Here is a 17,832-nt window from a genome sequence, read left to right as displayed (position 1 = left end):
AACATTTGTGTACTGTATATATGCATACAATATTTATATATTACAGATATTATAGATTTTCTATCTCATGCCTTCTGAATCTCACAGGATTGCTCTTGGCATTCACGGACTGCAGAGAAAACCTGTTATGTGTCAAATCCAACCTTATAACACACAATATCGTGTGTATATGCTTTTCCATGGTGTTCACAAAGTGTCATAGTAATTACCAGCCATGATGTAGGGGTGTATTCTCTCCCTCACTCATATAATTAATTAGGACTCTTTCTGTAATTAATCCTGTTACACTTTGGGCCTCATTTCACATCTGTTTGCTTTTGTTTGCATTATTTCTGTTATTCCTATGAGGCTTCTAGTTCTGCATTTAGGGTCATACCAATGTGTTTATTTGTTTCATTTGAATGTAGGATTCTTAAATTCCTGGTGGCCAAGAGAAAGTTTAAAGAAACCCTGCGGCCATATGATGTAAAGGATGTGATTGAGCAGTATTCAGCTGGACACCTTGACATGCTTGGCAGAATCAAAAGCCTGCAGATGAGGTTGTCAATCAAATCACACAATCACACTATTTTAACATAAACGAATCAAAAAGACAATTAAAAAAAATGAAGATTCCCTAAAAGGTCAAGCTTAAAACACACTATTTTTCTTGACAGGGTGGATCAGATTGTAGGCCGTGGTGCCATTCCATCAGATAAAAAGATGAGGTCTGAAAAAGGAGAGAAAACTCCTCCTGAACTGGAACACATGGATGAATTAAGCATGATGGGGCGTGTAGTTAAGGTCGAGAAGCAGGTAAGCTTATTGAACTATAAATATTGAGAATATAGAGAGACTATTTGGATGAGTTGCAAATTCTAAGTTTACAGGGGAGCATTAATGCATGGGCCTTAAAGTATCTTAATGTGCCACTGTTTATTGATGGACCAAATTGCTGTGTTGCTTGCCAATTTTAATAAATATAACTATATGTTAAACATCTAGTTAATGTTCTCGCGAACAGATGAGGTTTTTAATTCTCTGCCAATTTTTAAATCAACAAATCTACCATCCATCCATACATCCATCCATCTTCTAAAGCAGCTTGTCCTAGGGTCACAGGTAGAACTGGAGCCTAGCAAACCAGCCCCCCCAATTGTCAAAACAAGAAAGTACAACCCCCAATTATTTTTGAATAACAGCTAATCAAATCTTGTTAGTTTTGGTTAGAGAGTATTCAAAAATTAAATATTCAAAATATTTAATTGTTTGGAGTGGGGAATTTTTTTTAAATATAAATTAGATCAAATAAATTAACCTTTGAGTATTTAGAACGTTCTCTTTCTTCTGAGTTCACAAAACTGACACATTTTAAGTAACCTGAATTGTTTTATTGTTTTGAGTTTAATGAACTTGTCTTTTAAATTTACAGGAACTTAAATTTAACTGAAACTGGGCAAGGTATTTTCAAGCATGCTTTGCACTTGACAGAAAGAGTAAATGTTAAAATAAAGTGTTATATAATGTTCCTTTTTGTTTAAGATGAAAATAAAGTTGGAGACTTTTTAGTGTTTAATGTTTTGTTATTTAGAAGAGTTTCTGTTATGTTAATGTTTTGGGGGGTTACCATTATGGTGAATAGTAGAGCCTGAGCTTTGTTTGATGACAGGTACAATTTAAGATTGTTCTACAATACCTGAAACCTTGTACATATTTTATGAGTTTCATATGATTTTGTTCTTATAAATATGCATGATTTCATCACATTCAAATGTCTGGATGTGTAGTTTTGCAACTTGCTCAAATAAGCTTGTAAATTTAATAGGTTATGTTATACAAACATTAAAATCGATATCATACGAATTTGCCAAATTTAGAAAAGTTGTACGAATCCTTATGATTTAGGTGTTTGATTAGCATGCATTCAGCATGCTAGCATTCACTGTGCTAGCTGGTACTAGTAAGGTAGGTTCCCTTTAATTGAAGTATGGTAGTTTTAATTTCATTCAAAGAGTTATATTTAAAGTGCCATCAAAATGAATGAGTTAGCTCACTCAATATTTCAAGTTAAGATGAGTGGGGCTTTTGAAAACTGCTGAGATGCAACAATATCGCACAGTAATTTCCTGCACATTATCAGACCATTGAAAAATTGCAGTCAGTGCAATAGATCTTGCCACTTCCTCTCTTGTTATCACAAACATTGTAGAAGCAGCCTAAAACATGTTTTTATTTCTCCCAGGTGCAGTCCATTGAAAACAAGCTGGACCTGCTGCTGAACTTCTATTCCCAGTGCCTGAAAAAGGGCTCGTCTCATTTTACCCTGTCCTCTTTGTTTGAACCTGACTCAACCTCGGACTACCACAGTCCCACTGATCAGCGCGATCTTTTCCCCTCTGCAAACACCCTCAATATCTCCCACTCAGACAGTGGCAACATGGAATGACCCACATGGGGCGACTGAAGAACTGAGGTCACCCAGCAGCCCCAGGCTGACTGTAGCATCAGGGCACTCATCCAAAGGCTAAATACCTCCCTACAATATCCCAGCACTAAAATACTGCTGCACCCTTGCATGGGTTCTTCCTTTGAACAGTAGATGGTGGCATCTTGCTTCCTCTGCTAGACTATGCCTTGCAAACACCCTGGTATTTCACAATGTCTGTTTTTCTGTTTGTTTGCCCCTAGTTATGGTAAAACCAAATCCTTTTTCTTTTCCAGTCAACTATCATGCAACTGTGCCTGTTTGCATTTCTTTTATCAGGAACATTTTGTCTGAGAAGTATTGTTTCATTGAGGTTTACTCTGCTTTCTGTGTTGACCATTTGGAGTCACTCCAGTAGATGGCAAAATTTAGTTTGCTAAACTACTGACTACCAACTCTTATTCAGTCTTCCAGAACATGTTGGTACAAATCACTGTCATTGATCCAAAACTGTCTCCACTTTTTGATTGAATATGTCAATTGTTGTACATTAATTAATTTTTTCATTCATGTTATTAATTTCTGGAACTCTTGGTACCAAACATTGTTTCTTGGTTTTGTTTTGTCATGGGTTTTTGATAATCAATAGGCTCCAAGAGCAATTCTATTTTTCTGTCTTTTTTTCTAACAAATCAGGGCATTGTGAATCTGAACTGAATAGGATTTTGGACTCTCCTTCTTGGCCTTGGCCTTACACTTTGACCTGATGCAATAGACTCCTTGTGCCACAAGAATTTGCTGAGCTTCAAATGAATGTACTTCATTCAGTACTCTTACCTTGTCTGTTTGTCATTACCATTGTCCTTCAAGAGAATGGCCTCAGAGACAAGAGGACAGCATGATGAACTCTGTGACCAAGGGATATTGGATGGCATCTCCAGGAAAGCATAATCGCCTGTTATTTTGTTCTTTGCATGAATCATCAGCTCTCACTTCTTGGCACTTCAGACAATAAGAAACATGCCACAAATGGGTTCATGTAAGGGCCTGAGGTTTCCCTCCCATATTTTGGCAAACTCTTGGAAGCTTGTTGGGTTACTCTTTTCTGCCACAGCATTATGAAAGCCATACTTGCAAAAAACACAAAAAAACTAAATAAAATTATTCTTTAATGAAATAATCAGCATTAAAGTGCATGTTAGAATGAGGCAGTGCTTTGATTAGTCAAGTTTGTTTTAAGTTAGTGGGATTAGTTATAGGGGCTGTTCATACGCCCCTCTCTGCCTTGAAGCCCATATCCTCAATCTGCATGTGCGTCAGAACTCCAACAATCAGAGGGCCACTGTTCGGAAGTCTATATTGCTCTCCTCCCTGTATGCAACTCTCAAATAGTTGAGATTAGATTGAGATTTAAAACTGAGGTCTTACACCAGACTTTTAACCTTGCTATGACCTGAAAATGAATGTCTTGCTTTTGCTCCTTTTTTCCATCCCTGAGAAATCAATAGGTCAAAGGTCTGGCACGATGAAATACTTATGCATTTTTGATCATTCGATAAAAAAGTAATTCTCATGTTCTCTCACACATGCCAATAAAGGGATAGTTCACCCAAAATTGAAAATTCTGTTATGATTTACTCATCCTGATGTTGTTTCTTTACTGTGAATGTTGACTGAGGCTAATGTTCTGCCTAACATATCTTTTTGTGTCCCACGGATAAAAAATATTAAAATTAATATGGGAGTGGATCAACATGGGTAAGGAAATGATGACAGTATTTTAATTTATGGGTGAACTGTTTCTTTAACCTCAGCCATGTACAGACTCAAAAGAATTTGGGAGGACTGATAGAACAGAGATATATCTCAGTCATTCAGAAAGGCAGGGGCAAAGTTTCCAAGGGGAAGGGGGGAGGTAACTCCCCCAATAATCAAAACAAGCAAGTACAACCCCAGATATTTAAACCATGATCAATGGAAACACGTAAATGCTTTATGTAGCAACCCCGCCAATGTTCAATCAAAATCTACAATCTTGCAGTAAAGTAGTCTGAGTGCATGAGCTCCATATTAGTGTCTATGCATGCAGTTATGGAAAGGTTCCAGCTTTATACAAAGTGCTGCAGCCAGCTCTGGTAACAGACAGCATGGAGGGGGTGTAGGGATTACAGCACTCCTCTGACTTACTGACATGCAGTAGCTAGATCCCATGTGTTTACGGTACTATGGTGGACCTAAGAGATTGTTTAGGACACTTGTCATGGCATTAATGCATCATTTAAATGGACAAAACTGGAGTACAGAATTCAAATAGAATTTTCTACATTACCTCCTTTGCACCTTCACAGATTTAAGTATGTATATGCTTTTGAAAAATCGAATCTACTGTAACAATTTTTCAATCTCTCTTGCCTTCTGTCAACTATTGCAATGTTATCTTAGGTTTACTTTTATGTATTTTCTTCAGTGTTTCTTATTTCCTCTACACATTCTCTTTTCTGGCCCTTTAAACAGAACACTGAAACTTTTTATGCATTAGTAAAAAAATAATTTTTTTCACTAACTGACATGATTGGTAACTGCTAATGTGAGAGATAACTTGATCTATAATATGTATGTTTAACTCTGACATGATTGTAAAAAGAAAATAAATCCAGATTTTGTTTATGAAAAAACAGGTGTAACAGATCTCTATAAGAATAATATAAATCATTATATCATTATAATTTGATCTATGTTCTGGCACATCATAATTTGTGTGTACTTAAAGGGATAATTCACCAAAAAATGAAAATTCTCACCCTCGTGCCATCTGTGTATGTCTTTCTTTCTTTCTTCTGAAGCGATCCAGTTGGTTTCTTGGCGAATATGATTTTAAGCTTGATTACACTTCCTATAGCGCCATCGAGCACTCTATGCATGCGTCAAACACTAGGAAGTGTAATCGAGCTCGAAATCCTGATCATGCCTAGAGACTGTAATTGCAAGATATACAGTGAAATTGTTTTATATTTTGGTCTGTTCTCACCCAAAACCAACAGCATCGCTTCAGAAGTCATTGATTAAACCACTGGAGTCATGTGGATTACTTTAATGCTGACTTTATCTCCTTTTTTGGAGCTTCAAATGCCTGATCACCATGTCTGGACCTACAGAGCTGAGATATTTTTTTAAAATCTGTGTTCAGCAGAAGAAAGAAAGTCATACACATTTTAGATGGCATGAAAGTGAGTAAATAATGAGAGAATTTTCATTTTTGGTGAACTATCCCTTTGAATTAAAGTGCTGTCAACTGGCCCATCTAATTACAGAGTCTCATTTATCTTTAAAAATCAAATTTGATTTGCTATAATAAACCCTGTAGCTGTCATCAGCCAAAATGTAAAAACTATGTAAATAGTAGCTAACAAACAAGCACAAAAATGTAGACCATATCTAAAACCAATTCCACATTCAGTAGAATGCACTTCACCGCAGCATTAATGATATGGTAAAATAAGATATAATAGCCTAATTATGACAATGAGTGACAATTTCTAAGAGCAGTATGGTCTAATACTCACTTATCCAAAAATGATTTTACTAGAGTCCAGATGTGTCTGTCAAAGTCACGCATCATACTGAGACAGCGAGCTATTTTATCATGTTAGGGGCTGTTCACACCGAAAAAAATCTTGACAAAGCGCAATGAATAGAACAGTAAGTGTTTCTAAGACTTTAAGTTATTTTCAACTTGACACCTGCCCAAGAGTCTAAATAACACGACGGTCAAACACGTTTGTAAAGCACATGTTTACATAGGAGAACAATAGAGCACAACAGTGCCTGCCCACTTTTTCAGTGAGTTCCGATGTATTTTTTCCAATTAATTTTTTCCAAATCCTAAATACAAGTGTTCAAAGCAATGAACCAAACCAACCAGCTCCGAGGTGAATTACAACATAACAAGATTTATTTTGAAGCCAAAAAGTATTTGAAAATCAGATAAAAAGACAAAGGTACAAGTCTTCCACGAGTGCGCAAACTTTTTATTTATTTTTTTTCATGTCATTAACCAAATCTATAACTGTTTATTTATCTTTTTTTTTTTTTTTTTTTTTTTATTACGAGTGCGCAAACTACAATCCCATGAAGCATTGTAAATGACGTAATCGAAAATAAAATATGTAAATATATAAAAGGTTGTTGATTAGAAGTTTAGCAAAAATATATAGTTTATGTTTATTGTGAAATATTCCGATACATACAAATATATAAGTAGTTTGACACAGAAACATGTGAAGGGACACATACAGACTCGTTTGCGTCATTCACAGCAGTAGCCCACCTGAAAAAGCTGATGATACTTATGGCCGCCAGAACAACGAGTAGTCGTTTGACCCGGAACTTCTTCAATCTGTGCGTGTGTGTGCGCGCGTGCGTGTGTGTGTGTGTTCAGAGATTCTCTCACGCACGGAGTGATGACTGACGGCACTGGCAAGACAGACAGTCCGACTAAGCTGATCCACCAATCAGAACGTTAATTTCAGATGCCACTGGATAATTGCTAATGAATCATATTTTCCGTTTCAGTAAGGGGCGGGACATTTACAGCGTCTGATGCACAAGCATCCCTGGAGTAACTATAATTTGCATAGTAAATGCATTTCCCTGCTAAACGTACATATGTATACATATACACTGACGCCAAAGGTTTGGAATAATGTAAAGATTTTGCTCTTATGAAAGAAATTGGTACTTTTATTCACCAAAGTGTCCTTCAACTGATCACGTTGTTTAATCAGGACATTAATAACGTGAAAATGTACTATTACAATTAGAAGAAAAAAAAAAAAAAAAAAAAAAAAATAAAAAAAAAAAATATATATATATATACAGGCCCGCCGACAGGGGGGGACAAACGGGTCTGTTGTCCCGGGCCCAGGGTAGGGGGGCGGCCCAGAACTGGGCCCTCATTAAATTATGGAATAATTGTTAAAAAATAAATAAAATAGGCATATTTGTGGAAAAAATATGTAATATTTGAGTTACATAAAAGCTTTTTATTTGTTTTCTTCCTAATTGTCCTTGAAATAGTGGTCAAGAACCCCGCCCACCCCCAAAACAAAAATGGTTTGGCCACTGATCAAAATTTGATGTTGTCATTTGATTTGAAGTTCAGTAGGCTAACGTTACGATCAAAATGTCCGGTCAGCACAAGTCTGGTGCTCAGAAAAGAAAAGAAAAGAGAAGAAGGGAAGAAGAAAATAGAGGCCTTCGAGATGTCCTAAACAAATATTTTAAAAAAGGTGGTGACGGAGAAGCTGGAACTAACGTTAGTAAAGTCAACGTAGAGCAAGGTAAGAAACAGCGCAGCCAACGTTTATGAGTGTTGTCAAAGACCCGGTACTTCGGTACCAAGTCGGTACTAATTTTGTTTTAAACGTCACGCCACGGTACCAGGTTTTCTCAAACCCGGTACTTGATGCGCGTGCATGCCCGAAGCGCGTGCAGTTGCGTCCTCTTCATAAAAGTGCTGAGACATTGCGACCGGCGGTGCTGCTGATGTGGTGGCTGTAAATCCACTTGTTGATAAGAAAGGAGGAAAGAGACACATATGGAAATATTTTGGATATTAGCTCATAATAGCGACGCGGCGCGCTCGTTTTTACAGGCGCGCAAGTTCATTGTTGCATAGCAACGACAGACGCCACGGGAGAGCACGCGCTTGTGGAAAGGAGAAAGCGGTGCGAACTGCGCTCTCCATGATGACGAGGAAGTATTAGCAAAGAATTCATTGATTTCTAGCCCTTGCATTAGCTTTACTACTAGATATATTTATGGAGATGAGAAATAAAAAGCCGGCTGAAATGCGTCACTGTTGGCATCGGTGAACAGATAATGGGCCAGATCCGAGTCTATTTTTGCTGCGCTGCTCATGCTTAATTAAAAGTGAAAGCACACTTTTGATGGACAAAAAATAAATATGATTTCACACAAAAAGTGCCCAAAATGCACAGATTTTGCATGTCTAGTATGTTTTAAACAGGAATAATAGGAACAGGAGAGGAAGAGCAGAGGAGGAGAACAGGAGAGGAAGAGCAGAGGAGGGGAGAAGAACAAGAGAGGAAGAGCAGAGGAGGGGAACAGGAGAGGAAGAGCAGAGGAGGGGAGAAGAACAAGAGAGGAAGAGGAGAGGAAGGGAACAGGAGAGGAAGAGCAGAGGAGGGAACAAGAGAGAAGAGGAGAGGAGAGGAGGGAACAGGAGAGGAAGCAGAGGAGGGAAGAGCAGAGGAGGGAACAGGAGAGGAAGAGCAGAGAAGGAACAGGAGAGGAAGAGCAGAGGAGGGGAACAAGAGAGGAAGAGGAGAGGAGAGAAGGGGAACAGGAGAGGAAGCGCAGAGGAGGGAAGAGCAGAGGAGGGGAACAGGAGAGGAAGAGCAGAGGAGGGGAACAGGAGAGGAAGAGCAGAGGAGGGGAACAGGAGAGGAAGAGCAGAGGAGAGGAACAGGAGAGGAAGAGCGGAGGAGGGGAACAGGAGAGGAAGAGCAAGGGAAAAGGAGAGATCTGGGCATGGGGGGGCCCATCTAAGATTATCTTGTCCCGGGCCCAGGCAAGACTGTCAGCTGGCCTGTATATATATATATACTTTGTGAACAGCTGAATGCCACTTTGGTGAATTAAAGTATCAATTTCCTTCCGAAACAGCAAACTCCGTACATTATTCCAAACTTTTGGCCGCCAGAGTACATTTAAATGTAACGTATGCAATAACACTTGTTATTGCATCTGTCTAGTTTGATGCGCTTTATTTTTCTTTCCTTTTACTGCTGTCTGTGGAGCCTTTTCCTCATTATATCAAATCATTTTAATTGATATTTCTAAACTATATATACTAGGAAAACTATTTCACTATACAGAGAAAAGCACTTAATAGTACACAAATAAAACAATGAAGTAATGTGGACTGGTGGCTTCAATCGATGAACAACCTCATAGTCTGGAAAAAAAAAATATGAGATTTTTACTTCTGGAACCAGACTTGAAAAACATTTGGTGTGAATGGCCCCTAAATGATGTTAAAAGAATAGTTCACCCAAAAAGGAAAAATTTCTCATCATTTATTCACCCTCATGCCATCTCAGAAGTGAATGAGTTTCTTCTTCTGTTGAATGCAAACAAAAATGTTTAGAAGAATATCTCAGCTTTTTAGGTCCTCACAATGCAGATTAATGGTGACCAGAACTTTGAACCTCCAAAATACACATAAAGGCCTCAAAAAAGAAAAAGTGGTTTAATCCATGTCTTCTGAAGTGATTAAATAGATTTTGGGTGAGAACAGACAAAAATATAACTCTTCTTGCCATTGCAATGTAAAAAGGAGTTATATTTTTGTTTGTTCTCACCCAAAATGGATTAGATCGCTTCAGAAGACATTGATTAAAACGCTGGAGTCTGATGGATTACTTTTAAGATGCCTTAATGTGCTTTTTGGTCACTATTCACTTGCATTGTGTGGACATACAGAACTGAGATATTCTTTTAAAAATCTTCTGGGATGGCATGAAGTTGAGTACATGTTGAGAAAATTACATTTTTGGAAGAACTGTTTTTATAAATCGGGAGCCGTTCCACTAGGCGGCGACACACTTTAATATGAGAAGTTTAAAATCCTCCTTCTGATGTGACGTAATTCTCTCTGTTTCGCATACTTGCCCTTCTTTAGAGGTCTCTGTAAATAAAGGTATTTTACTTTTCTAACGGTGTATATAGAACTGACACTCATATCCTTAGTGATCGATCATTAACCGTTGTCAGATATCTCAGAGATGCTGTCATGGGAACGTACTGACAGTTGGATAATGTGATGTTGGGTGAGTACTACGTGGACGACGCTGATGATGATGTGTGCCGTGTTTGACTGGAGCTTTAACACACTTTCACTGTTTGTACAATTGTAACTCGTGAATTATCCTACTTGTTTCTAAATCTGTATACCATTTGTCATGACATGAGTCAGAGGCTTTGTTGTTTCTCCGTTTACATATAATACTGCTGTTGTGTTTTCCTACACGAAGAGACGATGCGGTATTGCGGTAACACTTTACAATACGGGTTTTTTAGTTCATATAAGTTTACTACATTAGTGAGCTAACAATGAACCGTACTTTTTCTGTAGTTATTAATCTTGGTAAATGTTAAATGTCAACATACTAATCCTGTTTAAAATTCATAGTGTAAACTTTATAAACTATCACGAACTAACAATGAACGATTGTATTTTCAAAAATGTATGTGAAACAACATTAATAAATGCTGTAAACATTTTGTTCATTGGTAGATCAGACATCATGTATTCAGGATTGGGAGGGTTACTTTGTAATCTATAGTGGAATACATTTTAAGGATATATATATATATATATATATATATATATATATATATATATATATATATATATATATATACACAAATAATCTATTTTATTCAATTATTTTTCAGCACTGGTAGATTTTTTTTCCACTTGTTTTGACTATAAAAATTCTGCCAGTACAGTAAGACAAAATACACATGTTAAAAATACATTCTCTGAAAAAACAAAATATCTTATGCAGTGTTGTTTCTAAAACAAGATAAATCATCAGATCTTGTTTTAATGATTCTCATCAAGAATAAGATTTTTGTCCTAATGTGAAAGGTCTTACTAGAGAGAAAAAATATATAATCTAACTTTTATTTTCTTGATAACAAAAAAAAAAAAAAAAATACGACCATGCTTGGTAACAAGTGCATGTAAAATGGCTAGAAATAGCATTTTAGCTTAAAGCTGACAATTTACACAAGGTTTATTTCTATTTCTTCTGCTCCAAACATACTTCAATCTTACTTCTCTGTCTGCTCGTATGAATGTAACACATCATAAGTGTTTCAGAGCTGTTGAAATGCACTTTGGATTGCATCATTTATATGTATAAAGACTAAATATTCCATTAAACAAATGACAATAACATGCAGAAGTAATCTCTTCAGTAATTACAATACTTTTGAATGTAACTGTATTCTGATTACCAAAATTGTATCTGTAGTGGAATATAGTTACTTACATTTTGTATTTTAAATACGTAATCCAGTTACATGTATTTCGTTACTCCCCAACCCTGCATGTATTGATCATTGGTATATATAGCATTGACACTAGGTAGGCAGCTCACTAAGTTTTGAGACACTAAATACCAAAATTGTTTTGCTATCAAAGTCACTTTGTATTCAAAAATTAATTTATTGTTTATTACACACGGTTTTCTTTAAAACTCAGCATGTGTTCAGACTGATCACTTAAATAGCTTAGGTAATGAGATTATCTCAGTCCAAATAAGATAGCTGTAAAGATGTTGCTGCAATGTGCCTCTTTATCAGCATTTCCATGAATGTTTGATCACTTCATTGTAAAATGTGTGCCTCTTATTTGTGTATTTTGTTTTTTTGCTGATCTAACAGAAAGATCCATCTCTACAGAGCAATGAACCACCAGTAAACACTGTGTTACTTTATAAACGCATGTGCACCAGAGCAATGGAGAGTGACTGTAGGATCCCCGTGTCATGTCTGAGACCCCGAATCCTGGCCCTGCATGCCTTATTTTGGGGTTTAGTGTCTCTAAGGTGAGGAAAACTGCAGATTACGACTTATCTTCTTGGCCTGTGCATTATGCACCAGAAAAAACTGTGATCACATGGGTAATCGTTACATGTTTACGTTTTCTTATTTCTAGAGTGTTTGGAGCTGCTCTTCTTAGTGATGAAAAGGCTGCAGGTAATTTAAAAAAAAAAAAAAAAACAGGATTTCATTAACAACTATCCTAGTAGATATTTGAAGATACAATAATAATGCTTGTGTTTTTGTTTTACAGTTGCAGTTACAAAGGCAGTGACTGCACCATGTTGGCAGATGGAGGAGTTTGTGGTGGCTAAAGAGTGCAGTGCATGTGATGGTTTTCAATCGGTGAGATTCTGGGTGAATGGTGGTTAAAGAAATAAAAGTTGAGCGTTAAATCTCGATGGGTTCAGCAAGCTGTAGGGTTAATGAAGTCTTTGTCCTGGATTTAGTTTGCAATTGTCTTCTACTGGTTTGCAATAAAAATGTATGTCTCCTTTGATAATGGGTATTACATTAGATTGATTCAGAGAAGGTACACACATTTAGTACTAGAGTTCAACTGATATATCAGTTTTACCAATAAAACTGTTCTGATAGTTGCTCTTTCGAACTATCTGTTATTTGAAAAAATCAACGGCAATAGTAAATTTAAATTTAAAAAAGGGGATATAGTAGAACAGAGCAAAGTCACTGTCAGCATCACTGTTTATGGACTTAATCACGATTATTAATACAAAACATGAAGGAAAAAAACATATTATATATGTATAATATAGACATTATTGCACTTTTTTTTAAATAACCTTCATTGGTTGTTGAGTTCATGTTAATTTGGACTGACAGTGTCATTGGGAAAAGGAAAAAAGTATTTTATAATACCAGAATACAGGACAATTGTCAAGCAAACATTGATTGATTGATGATCTACTGTTAGTGAATTACTGCTTATACCGTTTTTATGAGCCCTAATGACAGTATTTACTTTATAGTATTTTTATTGTAATACGTTGTAGATGAAATTAAGAGTCTACAGTGTGTTCTGGGCTTGTTTATAGTTAAAAGTCCTGTTTTGTGCACAATCTTCATTTTATTCTGGTCATTATGGGATTTTACTTGCACAATTATCATGCACCTGGGATTTTATTCATTTTGGACTCTTGTAGCCTCTATGTCTGTGCCCAACACAATAAGGAAAGACTAAGAAAATGTTTTAACATTCAATAAATCCATTTTTAAAACTATTGGCTAATTAATCTGTTATTGGCCCTTTTCACCATCTTAATTACCGGTATCGGCAAAATCCACTATCGTCGACCTCTATATTATTCCATTGTAAATTGAATGAGGTTATTATAGAAGAGTACTTGTATTGTGAATTACTCTAATGCATTGACGTTTTCTTTTGCTTACCCTAAAAACACTCTGTAATCTTTGCAGAAAACATTAGCAGTATGCACCCTAACAGGATATGTAGAGAAGATCAACTGCACCAAGTCTAGCAGAGATGAATACAAGAGGTTAGTGGTTTTCCAACCTAAATATTCTTTCTTCTCTTCAGCTAACAATGTTTTTCTGACTTGCAGTAGTTCAACTTTATTTTATTAAAAAGATTCTGTGAGTGATGTTTGGCTTTTCACTAACATCTGACAGACTAAAGGCTCCAAATTACTTCTGAAGAAGTTCTTCATTCTTCGTTCAGGGGTAAAAAGAAGTTCAAAACAGCCGAGAAACAGTATATTGTTTGCGAACATTCAGACGTTTAGGCGCTTAGAAGTACATTTAAATATGAGGACACTCAGTAAAACCTCGACTAATGTGACATTAAAATGTGCTATCAATGACTTTATGCCTAATTCTATGTGTAGAAATCATATTAGATCAGTAAAGGGGGCTTATTTAATCACTTAATGATGATTTAAAGTAATACATGTGCAGTAGAAAAAGCAATTTGTCTTGTTTACATTCTGAATATATGGCGCTAATGCGTTAACCCAGCCATTATATGTGCCAATTACACTCTGTTTTCAACTGCAATGAGTGGTGTATAAAAGAGTGTTAATGTTCAGAATACAGACAAAAGAATGATGATATCTTATTTTCGGCAGATGTGTGAATGGTTTTCACTCTAGAAGGCACATGAGTGAAGCAGCATATAAAACAAAAGAGTAAATGGGCTCTTAAAAGTATTTGAGTGGATTTGATTTCTTTTGTAGACTAATAAAAAAATAAAAAAAAGCATGATGAACGATCATACAGATATACAGTGAGGAAAATAAGTATTTGAACACCCTGCTATTTTGCAAGTTCTCCCACTTGGAAATCATGGAGGGGTCTGAAATTGTCATCGTAGGTGCATGTCCACTGTGAGAGACATAATCTAAAAAAAAAAATCCAGAAATCACAATGTATGATTTTTTAACTATTTATTTGTATGATACAGCTGCAAATAAGTATTTGAACACCTGAGAAAATCAATGTTAATATTTGGTACAGTAGCCTTTGTTTGCAATTAAACGTTTCCTGTAGTTTTTCACCAGGTTTGCACACACTGCAGGAGGGATTTTGGCCCACTCCTCCACACAGATCTTCTCTAGATCAGTCAGGTTTCTGGGCTGTCGCTGAGAAACACGGAGTTTGAGCTCCCTCCAAAGATTCTCTATTGGGTTTAGGTCTGGAGACTGGCTAGGCCACGCCAGAACCTTGATATGCTTCTTACAGAGCCACTCCTTGGTTATCCTGGCTGTGTGCTTCGGGTCATTGTCATGTTGGAAGACCCAGCCTCGACCCATCTTCAATGCTCTAACTGAGGGAAGGAGGTTGTTCCCCAAAATCTCGTAATACATCCTCTCCTTAATACAGTGCAGTCAGCCCTGTCCCATGTGCAGAAAAACACCCCCAAAGCATGATGCTACCACCCCCATGCTTCACAGTAGGGATGGTGTTCTTGGGATGGTACTCATCATTCTTGTTCCTCCAAACACGGTTAGTGGAATTATGACCAAAAAGTTCTATTTTGGTCTCATCTGACCACATGACTTTCTCCCATGACTCCTCTGGATCATCCAAATGGTCATTGGCAAACTTAAGACGGGCCTTGACATGTGCTGGTTTAAGCAGGGGAACCTTCCGTGCCATGCATGATTTCAAACCATGACGTCTTAGTGTATTACCAACAGTAACCTTGGAAACGGTGGTCCCAGCTCTTTTCAGGTCATTGACCAGCTCCTACCGTGTAGTTCTGGGCTGATTTCTCACCTTTCTTAGGATCATTGAGACCCCACGAGGTGAGATCTTGCATGGAGCCCCAGTCCGAGGGAGATTGACAGTCATGTTTAGCTTCTTCCATTTTCTAATGATTGCTCCAACAGTGGACCTTTTTTCACCAAGCTGCTTGGCAATTTCCCCGTAGCCCTTTCCAGCCTTGTGGAGGTGTACAATTTTGTCTCTAGTGTCTTTGGACAGCTCTTTGGTCTTGGCCATGTTAGTAGTTGGATTCTTACTGATTGTATGGGGTGGACAGGTGTCTTTATGCAGCTAACGACCTCAAACAGGTGCATCTAATTTAGAATAATAAATGGAGTGGAGGTGGACATTTTAAAGGCAGACTAACAGGTCTTTGAGGGTCAGAATTCTAGCTGATAGACAGGTGTTCAAATACTTATTTGCAGCTGTATCATACAAATAAATAGTTAAAAAAATCATACATTGTGATTTCTGGATTTTTTTTTTTAGATTATGTCTCTCACAGTGGACATGCACCTATGATGACAATTTCAGACCCCTCCATGATTTCCAAGTGGGAGAACTTGCAAAATAGCAGGGTGTTCAAATACTTATTTTCCTCACTGTAGGTACATTTACACCACCTCTATACATGGGAATTAACTGCCAGCCTCAAAGTAGGTGGAGCTCTATGTCACACCTACTGATGATGTGGACTAATGGCAGGAAGAAGGTGCTGGTAAGAAGTTTTGCTAAAAATTCGCTACTAAACTACTAAAACGAATGCAAAATCCTTTTTGGCCAGATTTTGTTCCAAATTACATCAAACCCATTCTTCGATTTGCGTATGAAATATATCTGGGTCTTTCACCACTGAATGAGACCACCCTTCTCTCCAAAATCTTGCTTGCAGTACATTTAAAGGGATAGTTCACCCAAAAATTATGTTTTAAATGCTTATGATTATTAAAATATCTTAAATTTAGAGTTGCTTCCCATAAAAACCTGTCAAATGCTTTTAGAAGACTTTGAGCATCACATGGACTATTTTTATTATATATTTAAGGTCCATTTTAAAGCTTGAAAGTGAGACATTATCCACTGCAATAGTATTAAAAAGACAGACCTAGATATTCATCAAAACATCTGTATTGTTTTTTTCCACAAAAGAAAGTCATACGGGTTTGGAACAATATAAGGGCGAGTACATTTTTTGAGTGAGCCATCCCTTAAAGCCTGTCAGATACAAACTGGAAATGAAGAAAAGTGACAATAAAATAATACTACCTTTTGTTCTGTTTTCCCGTCAGCTGTCGCTCTACCAAAATGGAGGAGCACCTCTTCTGGAAATTTGAGGGTGCCATGCTATCGCTCACTGTAGTCTTTGCAATACTGGTGGTAGCTAGGCAACGGTCACTTGACCGCCAAGCCTCAGACAAGGTTCGTAGACAGATAGAATCTATTTAGTAGATCAAATTATACTAAAACCTAAAGGACATTTGCCAGACAGGTGGCCTGGTGTTACAAGCTCTCATCAAAGTGCATAACCCAACAGACCATGGAGGCTTCCAGGCTTGATCACTGGTTTTATCTTACTGGATGTACAAAAACAAAACACTTTTTCTCTAACTTCCCAGCCAGACATTAGGCCTATTTGTGTATGCTGTGTCCATGCAGGATACCTATAAGATTGTCAAGTGGACTTTTATTTATCTGTGAACTTCAAGAATATGAAAAGTGGAACACGCATCCAAATCCACCAACATTATGCAAGACATTTGTCCAGTCCCTATTTTGTAACAGAAGATGTGCAGCTCTGCAAATACCTGTTATTTCAAATGCTGTGAAGGCCATGTGCATAGGGAATAAAATGAGGTGCGTGTTGTTTTAATACAAATTCTAAAGCAGATAAGGTATTGAAACAGAATGATCTGTATGGTCAAAGTCCTGAAGCAAGACATTATTTTTTGGGGTTTTGTTTTGTTAGATAGGATGAGTTTTGATGGTTTGTCGTTTGGCTCAGATATTTTGGAAAATAATAGCATTCACCTGATTTTCCCTAAACTGGCACATTACAGTGTTACTTCAGTGAACCTAAAAGTTATTTAATTAGTCTTATACATGCAGTTTTCACCTGAAATATCTTTATATTGCATAGACCTTTTTTTTTTCTTTTTTTTTTTTTTACAGTTTCTTAGAGATTATATAGAGGCAGGTGCCCTATATTTAAAACATTTTTATTAACACTTTACAATAAATTTCTATTAGTTAACTACATTATTTATATTAAGTAAAAATGAACAATACTTTTACAGCATTTATGAATCTAGGTTAATGTTGATTTCAACATATATTAATTCATCAATAAATGATCAATAAATCAAAAGTTGTATATGTTAACATTAGTTCATGTACTATGAACTAACAATGAACAATTGTATTTTTATTAACTAACATTAACAAAGATTAATAAATGATGTAAAAAACAACATAGTTAATTTTTAGTGCATGATACCATATGCATTAACTAATGTTAATGAATAGAACCTTATTGTAAAGTGTTACCAAGT

General features: G+C 36.7%; 2 protein-coding genes across 3 annotated transcripts in view; both read left to right on the top strand.

The window, feature by feature from the left end:
• LOC127619834 (potassium voltage-gated channel subfamily KQT member 4-like) overlaps positions 1 to 5,053 on the top strand; it is a 90,658-nt gene extending 85,605 nt beyond the window's left edge. Inside the window, exons 12-14 of the mRNA XM_052092849.1 lie at positions 408 to 539; positions 657 to 795; positions 2,222 to 5,053. Of these exons, the coding sequence (XP_051948809.1) occupies positions 408 to 539; positions 657 to 795; positions 2,222 to 2,425 (475 nt within the window). The 3' untranslated portion in view covers positions 2,426 to 5,053. The remainder of the gene's footprint in view (positions 1 to 407; positions 540 to 656; positions 796 to 2,221) is intronic.
• A 5,022-nt stretch (positions 5,054 to 10,075) lies between these two features.
• Positions 10,076 to 17,502, top strand: LOC127620138 (protein JTB-like). Of its 2 annotated transcripts, none has more exons than XM_052093244.1 (6): positions 10,076 to 10,257; positions 11,900 to 12,045; positions 12,156 to 12,196; positions 12,294 to 12,385; positions 13,478 to 13,557; positions 16,573 to 17,502. In XM_052093244.1, exons 2-6 carry the CDS (start codon positions 11,942 to 11,944, stop codon positions 16,727 to 16,729), a joined length of 474 nt encoding a protein of 157 aa, XP_051949204.1. In that variant the 5' UTR covers positions 10,076 to 10,257; positions 11,900 to 11,941; the 3' UTR covers positions 16,730 to 17,502. The 2 variants fall into 2 exon arrangements, with proteins under 2 accessions (XP_051949204.1, XP_051949203.1); XM_052093243.1 differs by having other exon boundaries at positions 11,882 to 12,045.
• Positions 17,503 to 17,832: the final 330 nt, after the last annotated feature.

This window comes from Xyrauchen texanus, chromosome 26 (genome assembly GCF_025860055.1).
Source record: "Xyrauchen texanus isolate HMW12.3.18 chromosome 26, RBS_HiC_50CHRs, whole genome shotgun sequence".
Lineage (NCBI taxonomy): Eukaryota > Metazoa > Chordata > Actinopteri > Cypriniformes > Catostomidae > Xyrauchen > Xyrauchen texanus.
The sequence above is the reverse complement of the archived record's forward strand: the minus strand, read 5'-3'. Positions and strand labels throughout refer to the sequence as shown.

Coding starts and splice junctions, on each gene's coding strand:
- LOC127620138 (XM_052093244.1), top strand. CDS start 11,942: ATGTGCACCAGAGCAATGGAGAGTGACTGTAGGATCCCCGTGTCATGT. Junction 12,046..12,155: donor TGGGGTTTAGTGTCTCTAAG/GTGAGGAAAACT, acceptor TCTTATTTCTAG/AGTGTTTGGAGCTGCTCTTC. Junction 13,558..16,572: donor AGCAGAGATGAATACAAGAG/GTTAGTGGTTTT, acceptor TTTTCCCGTCAG/CTGTCGCTCTACCAAAATGG.